The sequence below is a fragment of the Hyaena hyaena genome, unplaced genomic scaffold (genome assembly GCF_003009895.1).
Source record: "Hyaena hyaena isolate Hyena2069 unplaced genomic scaffold, ASM300989v1 scaffold_695, whole genome shotgun sequence".
NCBI lineage: Eukaryota > Metazoa > Chordata > Mammalia > Carnivora > Hyaenidae > Hyaena > Hyaena hyaena.
The window spans coordinates 918,137-932,904 of record NW_024081326.1 but is presented as its reverse complement, the minus strand read 5'-3'; the positions used below and the strand labels follow the sequence as shown (position 1 = coordinate 932,904).

Genomic DNA, 14,768 nt, shown 5'->3' with positions numbered 1-14,768 from the left:
TATAAGGCAGATTTCCCCTATGGACAGTATAAAAAATTCAGAGCTTTTAGAAGTGAGAATGAACAACAAAAATGGTACACTGCTCATAGATTTTTTACTTGGCACGCTTGATTCCAATCATTTATTTACCTTTTTAAAAAATTACACTTAGAATAAACTAAATTCAATCTATTTCTATTTTGACTAGAAAACAACGGTTGACCAATATGCTTTTACATTAGAGGTAATGGAACAGTTGAAAGTATGGATCACCATACCATTGTGAACAATTTAAACAGTATTATAATAAAGAACCAGACATTTCAAAGCAAATTTCAATTCTGTGACGCGAAATAGACAATCTAGAGCTATTTTGAATTTGAATGAATGGATGAATTACAAAGACACAAAGGCCCAGGTCATATGGACAGTTTGTGATATTGTGATCTTCACTCTAAACTAGGCCACACAAATGGTAGCCAACTCCTTTTATGAATTTCATTATAAAAGTATTCACACAAAAAATCTTTCAAATCTGTATATCTAATTTATTGGCAACATCTAAAATCTAAACTTTGAGAATAAGACATTTAATCAACAAAAAATACCCATTATATGAACATTTTCATCCTTAGTTATCAATTTATTAGCAAATACTCAAAATAGTTGCACTAGCCAACAGAAAACGAGGGAGGAAGAAAACAGGAAACAAATACATGCTAACTTTTAATCTCAGATATGCTATCACTTAAAAAAAATTTTTTTTTGAGACATAGCAATTAATTCTGATTATAGTAAAACCACTGGTTTTGTGTATCACTGGACTTTGGATATATTTAAATTTGATGGGTAATTTCAGTTCATAAAATAAAATTATGGAAGAAATTAGTCACAGAAAAACAAGCAACTTTAATTATCACTATGGAAAGGCTGCAGATATGAAAACATTCCAAAGCAGTATATAAAATCTTTTGTACCTGACTTTAGAAGGTACTAAGAAACACACTATTACAGAAGTTATGTGTATTTAACTTACACATGTAGAACAGTGTAATCACATTACACTCTCTAAGTACTGACTTACTTCACTCTTTTTGACTATGACTGATGACAACCCCAATGACCATTAGATAAAGGTCATACATACTTAACTCATGAGGTAGATGATCCACTCAAGTACAGAAGTTAGATTTATGAACTCCCAATTTAGAGAACTTTTCTAGATAGCCAGAACAAAGGCAGAACAACTCTGCCCACAATTAACAGATGTCAATTAACAGTCACTTAGTATTATTTTGGATTTGGGAATAAAAGGGGTTAGAATACCCTGAGGCTAAATGTTAGTTACTAAGAAGAGATGTGACTAAGCAGCATAACTTGGGGGGAAATGTTCACTCCAATCTTTGTTTTTGAACTCTTACTTGAGAACATGTACATTCACTGTCAACGTGAACTAGGATATGAATTAATTTTATAAATTAAACTTCACAAGAGTTTTCTAAGTGTTAAAAGCTGGAAGATTCCTATCTCTGTTTTCTGTAAATTTAACTCAAGTATCTGTATACCCAACACCAAAGGAAATGTCATGTGAAAAAGAAAAGAAACAATTACTGACCACACTATGCCTCCTTAAGAATTCACTGGGGAAGTAAAACACATGAGAAAAGGCAACACTGTACACAATCCAATACTCAAATAAATGGCATGTATCCTGTATCCTCTGATGTCAATCTCCCTCTCTTTCTTCTGACTATATTTGCATTCCAGTCTGTCAGCCTCTCTATCTAGTAGAGCTTCCTTCTTTCACTTTCTGACTGTCCTTTTCTATGATTCCATCCTCCTATTCCTCTCTCCTTCACTTTGCCTCTGATTTCCATACAGACATGTGTAAAACCCTCATTCAGTGAAAAGGCTCAAATATGAGCCTTCAAGCATCCAAACGCTTGTGAAAGTACTTCTTGAATGTCCACATTGTTAGATATTTCCTATATTGTATATGGATGAATACACGGATATAGTGAAACTATTAAGTGCTTTCTGCATTGTTCAACATACCTAAAAAGAAATAAGCAAACTGAGAAAAACTACGCCTAGAGTTAAAAACCTATAGAGACACTTTATAGTGAACATTATACTTATTCTGCCTTGCTGAGGCCACAAATGAAATATAAATATTATCAGTTTTGAAACTTTTACTTACGGAAATTTTGTAGAAATGAGCACACAAAACTACAATCCCCTGCTTTTATTTAACTTTTACCCATTATAAAGAAATTTTTAAATGAGTGGCAATATTAGTTAAACAGAAGGTAATTTCAATAAGCTTTCAATTTTGTTACCAGATGAGAGAAGGGATAGAGACCACATCCAAACTAACTGAAGTAATTTTCGTCTAAAAATGTGACTTGAAAAAGTATATGTGGCGAGGATTTCTTTTACAACTACATCATGTATCCCTAGTATTAGGAATCCACTGGACAGTTCTTAGAAATGGTCAAAATTGACTAACTACTGAATCACATACTTCATTTTTGTCAGTATGAGTGCTAGGTCAAACAAATTTCTAGAAGTCTCTTAAAAATGGAGAGAGAGGTCTTCTCTCATTTTCTTTTGTAGGGTACTTGGGAAATGTGGAAATGAGGTCAACGAGCACATATATTGTGGTAGGGCATACAAATAAAGTCAAAAGATGCCTCTGTGCTCACTCATCTTTAAAGAACCGATACCATTATTGCAAGAACATGCAGCCCATTTTACCTGAGATAAAAAAGTAATTAACTTACCACTATTACTGTTGCTCTGCAATTTCAATTTACTTTTTTCTTTGGCACTCCTGCTGAGAACCCCATTGGGTTTCAAATCTTCTTCTATTTCACCTCTTCTCTTTTGCAAGTCATTTTGCTTCTTTTTGTAAGTTGGCTTAGGTTGCCTCTTAGTCCTTTGCTCTGACTTGCTTTCACTTTCATCTGAGTCTCCACTTTCAGAGCCAGATTCATAAGTTCTTTTGGCTTTTCTCCTAGTGACTTTATCATCTTTTATGTATTTATCAACTATCATCTTACTATCTACACTATTTTGTATATCATTAGATGTAGAGGCTATTAAATTGACAGAACATGGCTTGATAATTTCTGATACAGAATTCCCTGAATTTTCCATTTTATTAGTATTTTTATCTTCCTCTGAGTGTCTAGTAAGCCAGGCCTTTTTCAGTTTAGTATGGTAGTTAGGTTGACTTGTCTGGGATGCTTGCCCATTTCCTACAGAGTTTGCTTTGTTTATTGTACTACAGGCTACAGTGCTATCCAAGAGAACGGAGGCTGAAGATGTCTGATTTTTCACAGCATTAGGCTCAGTCTCACTGAGATTACTACTTTTATACTGAGCTGCAGCCAATGCTGCCTTGTGCTTTTTTAAGTGGATAAAATCAGTTGTGCCTGAGAACCCAGAGCTGGGCTGAACAGCACTTCCTGTTTTACTACTGGCTGGTGTAATTGGAGCTGTGGTGCTGACCCTACATTCTTGTATCTGAGCCACTGAATGACTGACACTGTTTGAAGAGGTACATTCTAAGGATTTAGAGGCCAAAATGGTATTTGATAAAGAGTAAATTATTTCTGAACTACCCCAGCTGGAAACACTAGTGGTAGTGGCAGCAGATGTGAATACATCCGTTTTGGTATTACACACTGTATTTACAGCAGACATGACTGAACTGGGAACACTGCCCTGTGAGACAGCCTGGACATTTTTTTCAGATTTTATGTGAGCACTGTCTGAATTCACACTTGGCAGAATGATTCTTCCAGTCTCTCCAGCTTCTGCTGGTTTGAGGCAATCTGTTTGATTTGCCCCAGCTGAAGATCTTTCACTCACTCGGTCTTTGGAAGCTAACTGCATTGCTGGCACACTCTCAAGTTTTGTACTAGATGGTGGACGAACAATGACAGATGCCATAGCAGCCTGTGACTTTCCACTGCTTTTCTCCACATGCCATTCAGCTTTCTCTTTGCTGAGGTTATTATTAGATTTCCACATTTCTGACAAACTCTGTTCAGAAGAACTCTTAAAATTTGCCTGAGAGTCTTTTGGCTCTGGAATTAGAGTTGGAGGCTTCTGTGATTCTTGAACCTTCCCACCAGCATTTACAGGCATCACTGGGGTTAAAGTTGGAGGGGAAAGACTACTATAGTTGCTTTCCTTTCTTTCCAGGCTGTGATGGATTGGTGGGTGAAATACTGGTGCTCTATGTAAAGCAGGCATGCTCCGGAGTGCATTTGTAGAAGAAACTGTCAAATGGGTAGGACTCCTACAATCATTTCTGAAGGTTGTTACCGAGTGAGAAGCAATTTGATGGGGAAGATGTTCTGGTATCTTGCCTACTAAACCTTCACTTTCTGGTTGGTGCTTAATTAAGGGTGGAGGCTTTGAAAGAGATGATATAAATGAAGTCAGAGTCTGAGGATTAGCTGCTGCAGCAAGGGTATTACTCTGTTTTTCAGTGTAAATATGTGAAACCTCTTTGGATGGATAGGACCTTGGTGGCTCATTGACCACACTATTAGACAATGTAGTGAAATAGTTACTTTGGGGCAAACTCTGAGGCACTGAGTGCTTCATTTTATAAAGATCGGACACTGAGCATTCTACATCCTTGTCTTGTTTGATAATGACATGGCTTTTAGGGCTAGAAGATGACAATGCTACTCTGGAATAATTATCTCTCTCACCCTCAAGCCCTTTCATTTTAGATGTAAAGGGAGCAACATCAATACTTTCTTGAAGGATTCGACGGTGTTCCTCCTTATATTTGTGTAATCTCTCTCCAGTCTCTTGGGGTTGCCTCTGTAATGGATTTAATACAGGATCCACAAAATGTCTATGCAAAAGACCATCTTTTCCAGTCTGTGACCTATTCAGATCTAGGTCATTTTTTGCTGATGTGGATGCAACAGAACGCAATGGTTCAATAAAAGCTTTCCTCTCCAATTCTCTGTAAAGAAAATATACATAAAGGTTTCTGTAACAACTTTTTCTGGTATGACATGAAGATAGCTTCTGTGCAATACTATGAAAGGAAAACACGACTTTACGTGTGCTTCAATACTACTGAGTAAATTAGAAGGTATATCAAAATGGAAATAGTACTTACTCAAAGCCTAGTTTTAAGATGTTTATCAACTTAAAATTACCTGTTTAGAAACCAAATTAAGAAAAATTATAAAAGACCAGGTATTTGTAAGTTTTAAGCACTGATGAACTTACTCTTTATGGTGATCTATTAAACTTTTTGTCAGTGGTGGACTGGAATGTGCTGTAATTTTAAGAGACCGATGAGGCTCTGCACTGGAAGGTCTGACAGGAATGTGACTAAGTAATCCAATACCATCTGCTGAGGTCACAGGGGTGGGTTGATGTAACCAAGGACTGGGAGAATTCTATTTAAGAAAATATATATATCAGACTTCAATTACTAGAAAAAGCTAAACAAAGTTATCACAGCAGGACTTTAATGTATATTTATGAAGCATGAGACCTTTTCTAAATATATCTTATGAGAACTATTCAGACAAATATATAACTAACATAAAAATATGGATTTTTCCATGTGATGTAGGAAAATCAATCAGCATCATTATAGTAATTCCCCAAAATTTGTTTTTTTTCTTACTGAATGCAGATCTTGAAATCACTGCCTTTAAGTTCAATGCCTTAATCAAAGCCTAGTTCATCAGATTTTCTATCATTCTAACACCATAAAAACATATACTGCTAATACAAAAAAAAGAATTTGTTATTACTAAAATACATGTTACCAGAAGTAGAAATTAGATCAAGTTCATTTGCCAATTTCTGTTGTCAAAATTAAGAAACTTTTTCAATGCAACAATTTACTTAGAATTGGCAGATTACATTTTGAAAGCCACTTGTACTTCATTTCCACTACAAGCTATAAGCACTGTGGGACCATTAAACTTGGAAGTGTGGAAGTACAATAAAATTAATCTTTTATATATCAATATGCTGCCTTTCTCATACTGAATATTCTGTTGATACTGATGTCTATGGTAACACTTAAAGCTCTCTAATTACATGGGTAAGGATTATTTCTATACTATGACATGTTGACATTGACATTCTTCCAGACCACATACTTTGTGGAGTTACACTTCACTGAGATATTGGGAAAATATAATCCCCTTTGATTTTAACAAAGAGAGTATATTTTGCATCTCAAAGTCATAATGCAAAAGCAGTATGAGATTACAAAAACATGATGCTTTTACTTAGATTAAAAATATACATTATAAAGCATAAACCTCACGAGAGAAAAAAGTACATACATACACATGAGACACACATATGTACATATGCATAAAGATCAAATATGTTTGCAAGGCCTCAGTTCTATGCTATCCAGAAATTTTAAGTTGCAATCATTTATGGCAATGTTAAATTTCTGACTATAAAATACCAACAAAAATTATTTCCTAATTGTTTCTTCACTTTTCACAATATTAGGATTAAGAGATCTTCATTTTTGTTCAAAATATTACTTAAATTCATTCCTTTATAATTTTACATAACAAATGAAAATCTGATAAGCTAGTTTTTACTTTAACAAGTTTATGACCAGTTAATAACACATTTTATGCCCTTATATACATGCAGACTAGAATGACACAACTGAGAGAAAAATCCTACACAAGCCCCATTTCTAACAGTTACTTAGATTGGGTTTTCAAGATTGGGAAATTATGGAAGAAGACTCAAAACTATTTGACAGCTCTTGATTTCCATGTGTTCTTCTAGTCTGTCTTTGTTCAGGATCAACTGCATCTATATTTGTGACATGAGACTGAATGGTCAGAGTAAAAATGTGGGTGCATTAGGCACTAGGGTCACCAGCCCTGCTTTCAATAATGGTAAAGAGGATAGATACTCTTTAAACAAGACCAAACTCATATAGAAATGGAGCCCAAAGGAGTTGATTATTTATTATAGGATTAAACCACAAGAAATATCCTTCAAAACTGTTAGAACTGTAATCACTAATCAATGTCCCTTTACCAACAAGGTCAACAATCACATTTTCGGAATCAAGGAAGGACTTGAGAACATAATCTATGTCATCACTGTTACCAAGAACGTAACAATTCCTCTGACAGACCTGGCATGAGGAGCAACATCCTTGCATTTATTACCAAGGCTCTACATAAGCAGGATTATCCCTGAAGTAAGTGAGAAGCTTACTAGCATTACCTTCCAAATTGTCACCGCCAACAGATTTACTATAAATCTTGCCTAACTTGTGAAAGAGGTAAAAAACTCACAAGTTCATTGCAGCACTATCCATTATAATCAAGGGGTAGAAGTTACCCATAAATCCACTGACAAATGGATAGAGAAAATGCAGAGTATACATATAATGGAATATTACACAGCTTAAAAAAGAAAATCATGTTACATGCTACAACACAGATAAACTTCAAAGACATGATGGATAAACTTCAAAGACATGATACATGAAAGAAGCCAGAAGGACAAATACTGTATGATTTCATCAAATGAAGTATCTAAAGCAGGCAGAGTCATAGAAACAAAGTAGAAAGGTGGTTGGCCAAGAAATAGGGGGAAGAGGGAAGGGAATTAGTGTTTAATGTGTATGAAGTTTCAGTTTTGCAAGATGAAAATGTTCTAGAGATCTGTTGCATAACAATGTGAATATACTTAACACTACTGAACTATATGCTTAAAAATGATTAGGATGGTAAATTTAATGTTAATTGTTTGTTACCAAAATAAATATAAATAAATAGTGTTAAAAAAATTCTGGGGTGATAGCTGAAGAGTAACTTGGGCTGCACCAAGGACTAAGTTGTCTCCTGGAGTTTAAGACACCCATTCTCACTCTTTTTGATACTGTGGATGGCAATGCCCTCAACAATCACTTCTTAGAATGAAAATAAATGTGGCTAGAGAAACCACTTTATGAAAGAATAAGATCTCTCTATACCACCACCTTCAGTAACACTCCTCACATTTGACGTTGGCAGGCTTCAGCCCCAACTTTACTCCCAAATACCAGAAGTCTCCAACTTAGGCACCCTTCTGAGAATAAAGGCCTTAGAGAGTCATAGCCTGTAACATACCATCAATATTATATCTAGCTGGGAAACATAACATTGTCTTGAAAATAATTTAAGATATATATCCAAAATCTTACAATTGTGAATACATTTTAATCCACAATTTGTACTTGTAATTTAGCTGATATGTACCATAAGTTATAAAGACAGTCATTCTTCATAATAGACATGTACCATAATAAGTTGTAAGGATATTCATTCTTCATAATAGATATGTCAGAAGCAATCTAAAAGTTTTACTTCTTTAAACTGGCTTTTTAAAATATATAGGCTTTTCTGAGATTTCAGCTTCCATGATTCCAAAGTTACCAAGTATCAAAAGTTTCACTATAAAACTAAAATGCTTTTATAAACTATAAAACTAAATGCTTGAAATATTCTAACATATTGCATAAGTCTAAAAAATTAACGGGATATTGGAAAAGCACCTGTTATATTTGTTGGTTAATACACATATACTGATGTGTGCCAAACCACACTGTAACTTACCCTCCTTAATGAAGATTCAGCATTAACTGCATTTTCTGGGTGAACCCACTTAGAAGAAGGTAGACCAAGTCCTGAGTATGCATGTGTTCCATTTGGATATTGCCAAATAATTGGATAAAGTCCAAGCTGATTATATGAAGCAGAAGGATGAGCTTGTCCAAGAAGATGAGGAGACTGGTGCTGTAACAACTGTTGCTGTTGCTGGTGTGCTAACGCTAAGTGGCTCAAGCTGCTGGCATGAGCTGTCTCTAGTCGTGGGTGGCCACCAAGTAAGGAGGCAGCAGGCACTCCAGGTAACACAGTAGGAAGTAAATGAGGGTGATGAACAGAATGGTGTGGACCACTAGTCAGAGGGTGAGTGTTAATGGTAGGTATCGGAGTTTGACTAGATGATCCAGCAAGTAAGTGAGGTGCAGGAGTTAAGGCAGGGTGATGGGTACCTGGATTTAAACAGGTTCTATGGGATGAAGAATGGAGAGGAAAGGGATGCTGGTTTAAGAAAGGTGAAATGTGATTAGCTCCTGTTTCTGACCCAACAAGTGCAGGATCTCTGTAAACTGTGAAATGCTCATTTTTATCAATGATAAGAGGGCTCTTTGTAGCTTCCAAGGTACTGCCTCGAGTAGGAACTGAATGAAAACTGCATCTTGATAACTCATGTTCTATCTTGTTTGCCAGTCTTCTCTCACCAGCAGCTTGGCTGTTCACATAATTGGCCTTAGGCTTCACAGAATCAGGAGAATGGGTAATTTTAGGTTTAAGAACTTCAGGTGAGGGATTTGATTTTGTCTTGTGAGCATCTACTGATGTATTAGGTTTAGATTTTACTGTCTCTGGGGGTGGGCTTCGCTTATGCAGCTTATCCTCTGTGGCAGAAACTGCACTCAGTGAAGAAATGTAAGAGACATACTGGTTTTTCTCTTTTTCCATGTTCAGGTGATCGTTTCCTGAGGAAGCACTCCTAACATTTGATTGGGTTAAATCTACTTTAACTCCATCACTGACCCAGCTCTGGTCGGAATCTTGTTTTGCTGTGTCCAAGTATTTTGCATTTGCAATAGAATGTTTTGAATCACTAACATTAGGATCCATTTTCTGAAGTGTCTGAAGGCCAAAGGTACTGGAGGTTTCCTGAGCCACCTTTTCTGAATTAGTGTCATTCGTAATATCAATAACACATTTTGGTGTGGGTGGTCTGGACACAAATTTCTCCTTTGGTAATAATTCTACTGTATGTGTTTTTTCCATATTGCATTCCTGAAGAAGTAAATCATTAGGCTTATGATCAGAAAGTGTGGCCTGCTCTGATGAATGAATGATCATTTTGTCTTGAAGCTGAGTGTCAACAGACTTCTGCTTCTCTGCTTCTTCATGTTTTTTATCTTCCTGTATTTGATCCCAGGAAGGCTGGCTATCTATTACTAGTGTCTCTTCTCCTACCTTCTCATTATTCTGGGATTTTCCTTCTTCTCCATTTACTTTTGAAGTGTTTTTATTTTTCAACTCATTCTCCGGCTTCTGCTCTGAGGAATTATTTATCATTCTCTTACTTGAATTTTCTGAGTCACTGCTCTCAGAAAAGTCTGAAACATTGTCGGTTCGTAGTCTTTTCATATTTAGTTTCTTTTCATCTTCCTCAGGTTTCCTTCTTTTATTCATCAATTGTTTGTTTTTCCCTTTAGTATTTTCTGTAAGATTAAAAAAAGGAACAGTTTTATTTTGCATGACTAAAATAGTAAATAAGTACATCTTAAATGTATTTTTATTTGTTCTCATTCCCTTAAAAAAAAGTGATTCCTACCTCCTCGTGCTATATAATCATACTTTTCTTCCTTCATCTTCTCTTCATCTGGTATACTGCTATCTGAGCCCTTCCTCTTACTTGGACGAATATTTCTTTGTTGCTGTTGCTGGTGTGTATTCTGTTTTGGTACAGCAGCTTGGGAGTTCATTGCTGGTCTGGGACTATTTGCTTGGGCACGTGTATAATGACCCTAAAAATAACCAGTTGAACAATGATTATTTACTACCTGATCCTAAGTAATCAAAGGAAAAATATTTATAATAATACATCATTAACAACATACATACGTGAACAGCGTTGCTATTTTGACTGGCGCGAGACCTTCGCCGTGATGTAATGCCAATATTTTCACCTTTTAACAAAGAGTGAACAACATCATCTAGAAAGGTCATTTGAACCATAGAAGGATCGACATTCTGTGGTTCTAGTACCTAATCCGTGACACAAAACAAGAACAAAAATTAAATCCAGTCAGCTAGTTAAAATAATATTAGGTATAACTAGTGAGTAGAAAATGTTTAAAAATTAGTTTGGGATACTTAATTTATAAGATACTGTCAGACTTGCAGTAAATCAGCTTTAATCATCAAACATAAAGTTACCTTTTTTTAAACATTCTGAAACCTATTGTTTCATACGCTAACCAAAACTTTTAAAGCAAATATATTTATTGCAAGTATATCTTCAAAAGCAAGACTAAGAATTAATCAGGATTATAATGCCAAGTCATAGAATGTATTTTAAAAATAGGAATTTCCTGGCACCTGGGTGGCTCAGCTGATTGGGCATCTGACTCTTGGTTTCAGCTCAGGTCAAGACCTCACGGGTTCGAGCCCTGTACTGGGCTCTGTGCTGGTAGCGTGGAGTCTGCTTGGAATTTTTTGACTCCCTCTCTCCTCACCCCTCCCCCAGCCACTCTCTCTCAAAATAAATAAACAAACTTTTAAAAAATTTAAAAATTAAGCGGGGCTTGCATGGCTCAGTCAGTTAGGCGTCCAACTTCAGCTTAGGTCATGATCTCAATTTGTGAGTTCGAGCCTCACACCTGGCTCTGTGCTGACAGCTAGGAGCCTGGAGCCTGCTTCAGATTCAGTAGCTCCTTTCTCTCTTCCCCTCTCCCCTGCTCATGCTCTTTCTCTCTCTCTCTCAAAAATAAATAAGTATTAAAAAATGTTTTTAATAAAAAAAGGTATTTTCAAAAAGCAACTATAAAATAAAACTAAGAAAGTAGAGTTTAAGAAGAAAAAACAGTAATTGTATAAATGAATGCAAATGGTAATAATTTTAAAAACACAGGTTAAAGAAGTGATTATTTTAGGGGCGCCTAGGTGGCTCAGGTCATGATCTCACGGTTTGTGGGTTCAAGCCCCGCATCAGGTTCTGTGTGGACAGCTAGCTCAGAGCCTGGAGCCTGTTTAGGATTCTGTGTCTCCCTCTCTCAGAAATAAATGAAAACGTTAAAAAAAAAAAAAGGTGACTATTTTAAAAACTAAAGGCAATTCTATGTTCCATTAAGAAATCAAAGTTTGCCACCATTTTAGGAAAAACAAATACAATTAACAATTATTAACAATTAATTTATTCAACAATTTGGCTAAAATTTTAACAAAAGCATTTGAACTGTTTCTAAAGGGATACTCAATTGTCCAGACACCCTTCACAATCCACTAAGGTTTCAAGATGTAAATATTTTTTTTTGGTACATAAACTACAGCTTTGAAAGATTTGAAATCAAGACTTTCAGACTGTTCTTTAAAACTTCATAGGAAACTTACATCCTTAATACTCACCATAAAACTTAAGGGAGCATGCCAGCTATGAAACTTGATTTGAAAAGAACTACAGTGGTGTGCATTAGTTTTCATTAGTGAAAAGCAATCATTTGGGGAATAGATTTATTACTGGAGATAGGAAAACAGATTTTAAGAAAGAAAGTATTAGCTGACCAAAGGATTAAGAAAAAAAAAAAAAAGACTACTCAATTAAAAAGAGTTTTATGCTTCTATTTAAGAGACTTATTTGATTAGCGTTGAAATAAATTTGGTATCACTATCTCCCTGTGACCTAAAGTGACCTCTAATAAACATCAGATACATTTAAACGTATTAGAAGTATATGACTACAGAAAAAACTTAGAGATGAAAATTATTTAGTGCCAACTTGTGGAACCATTTTTTGGGAGGCATGGACTATCTGAATTGCAAATATCTCTCTTTAAAAGTATTATTAGTTGGACTATTTACCTGATCATTCATAACGATCATGGTGCGAGTAAAGAGATCATGATGAGTAATTATGCCAGTAAACCACTGGGTGGCAGAGTCTTGTCTATATACTCTCACTCTGTATCCATTTAAGGAATAAGGACCTTAAAAAAACACATAAACACGCGCACACACACACACACACACACACACACAAGAAACAGGGATATGTTAAATGGAAACATTTTCATTGAAGAACAACCTTTTAGGAGAAACATGAGCTTTGTGATGAGTAATATATTCAAATATCAGTTCTTAAAAAATGTAATAGAAGTTACTACATATACCTTAGAGCCAGATCACTGTGAAGTTACTATTAAACACACTCGACTACACATATATATCCTAACTCAATGGAAATAAAGTACTTTAAATCAGGAAGAATATTTCTGGGATCATGAGTTAATAATACAGTTATAGTCATCTAGAAAGTCATAAGGTTACAAAGCCACTTAATGGGGTACAGGAATACATGGCTGAAATGAAAAGCTAATTTGGAACTCTATATCCTGAGTTTTCTAGTTGCCAAAACTACATAACAACTATAAATTTTAATTCTTCTGTTGACAACTAGAAAAAGCTGCCTAAGTCTTATAGCATAGAGATTATTAAGTGAATTAGAAATATGGCACTAAAATGCATTTTAAATAAAGAACTATGGTGTACTTTTAGATTAAACTCATTTCTTTAAAGGGGAGGGTTAAATAATATGTATCTGCATATATTCAAATCTACCTATTAAAACAAAAGTCAATCCACAGAAGAGAATAATAGGAAATAAAAATTTCTTCAATTCAGGTACTTTAATGGTATCAAACACTTAAAAGTTTAACAAGAACTGTGAGGGATAGGATGGAAACTGGTACACCTTAACAGCATTATACATGAACAATTTACAAAGTGCTTTCAAAATGTGTAAGTGCTTATTTAATCTTCTTTAATTCTCATTATTTTCCCTTTTATAAAAATTAAGAACATGAAGGCGACAGGTCAAATAAAATTTTAAGTGTGAGAGCTAGGAATGAATGGACTTTTCCGATTCCTAGGCTGACAGTCACAGCCATTTAACAAACAATTAATGGCTTAATATTTATTTGCCCATTTCAAAACAAAACTATGCTAATGTCAGCCTAAAATATAAGTCAGTTAACAAAGGTATAGAAAATATTCCATTTGACCTATAAATTAAATATATTCGGAGCCATGATAATCAATTATACAAACTCTAGGCTTTCCTAACTGTGGAAGGATAAGACTGTAAGAATGTAATATAGCAAGAGCTTACAGAATAACTCCAAGTATGACCAATTTTCAATTTTCATTAGCACAATTTTCAGTTCTTAACTGTTTTACCCCTACCATGAAACACAATTTGTAGTCAGCCTCATATAATTCTGCTTAGGCTGAACAGGGATTATATTGCCTCAATTTTTCACCTCTATGAACAGGGTGAGGAAACAAAACTTGCTAAAAAATATTAGTCTGGTATCTTCAATAAAATGCAAGGAAAGGAGGAAAAAAAGAGATGAGACACATCAAAAATTTAATTGTGGACATTTTTTGGATCCCCTGATTTAAAATACATACATATAAATAAAATAACTACAAATCAATCAAACCTGTTGAAAGTCATTCAAGACATTTATGAAGTAAGTGAAAATTCGAACTTGAGTATCCAGTATTTAATATTAAAGAACTATTAATTTGGGGGGGGGAGCATAATACTGGTACAGTGGCTTGGTTTAAAAATTTTGGTAATGTCTGGAATTTGATGGAAATAAACAGGAGTGTGGATGGGGCAGGACCAACCAAGGTTTTATAGCTATTAGGGATGGAAGATAGGCACATGGAAGTTCACTGAACTATTTCTGTGTATTTTTTATATTCTCTATAATAAGTTTTAAAGAACATTTAGCCCAAGAAGAATTTAATAAGTAGATGATCTGCTCTCTAAGTACCCATACAAAGCAAAGTGACCACACCTTAGAGACGATCTCTATTAATACTGAAATTAAATGATATGGAAGTTGAGGGTTGAGAGAAGTGTGGGTATTTAAAAGCAAAATTCCTTTTTAAAAACAT

General features: G+C 35.0%; 1 protein-coding gene across 6 annotated transcripts in view; it reads right to left on the bottom strand.

Annotated features, from left to right (window-relative positions):
- JMJD1C (jumonji domain containing 1C) overlaps window positions 1-14,768 on the bottom strand; it is a 317,069-nt gene that overhangs the window by 31,091 nt on the left and 271,210 nt on the right. For 3 of the 6 annotated variants that reach the window (XM_039217454.1, XM_039217453.1, XM_039217458.1), the window contains exons 5-10: window positions 12,666-12,790; window positions 10,710-10,853; window positions 10,420-10,612; window positions 8,619-10,306; window positions 5,245-5,417; window positions 2,763-4,972 (exon numbers count right to left, since the gene is read on the bottom strand). In XM_039217454.1, coding sequence (XP_039073385.1) covers window positions 2,763-4,972; window positions 5,245-5,417; window positions 8,619-10,306; window positions 10,420-10,612; window positions 10,710-10,853; window positions 12,666-12,790 — 4,533 coding nt within the window. Of the gene's footprint in view, window positions 1-2,762; window positions 4,973-5,244; window positions 5,418-8,618; window positions 10,307-10,419; window positions 10,613-10,705; window positions 10,854-12,665; window positions 12,791-14,768 lie in introns of those variants that run through there. The other 3 variants (XM_039217455.1, XM_039217456.1, XM_039217457.1) reach the window with 2 other exon arrangements.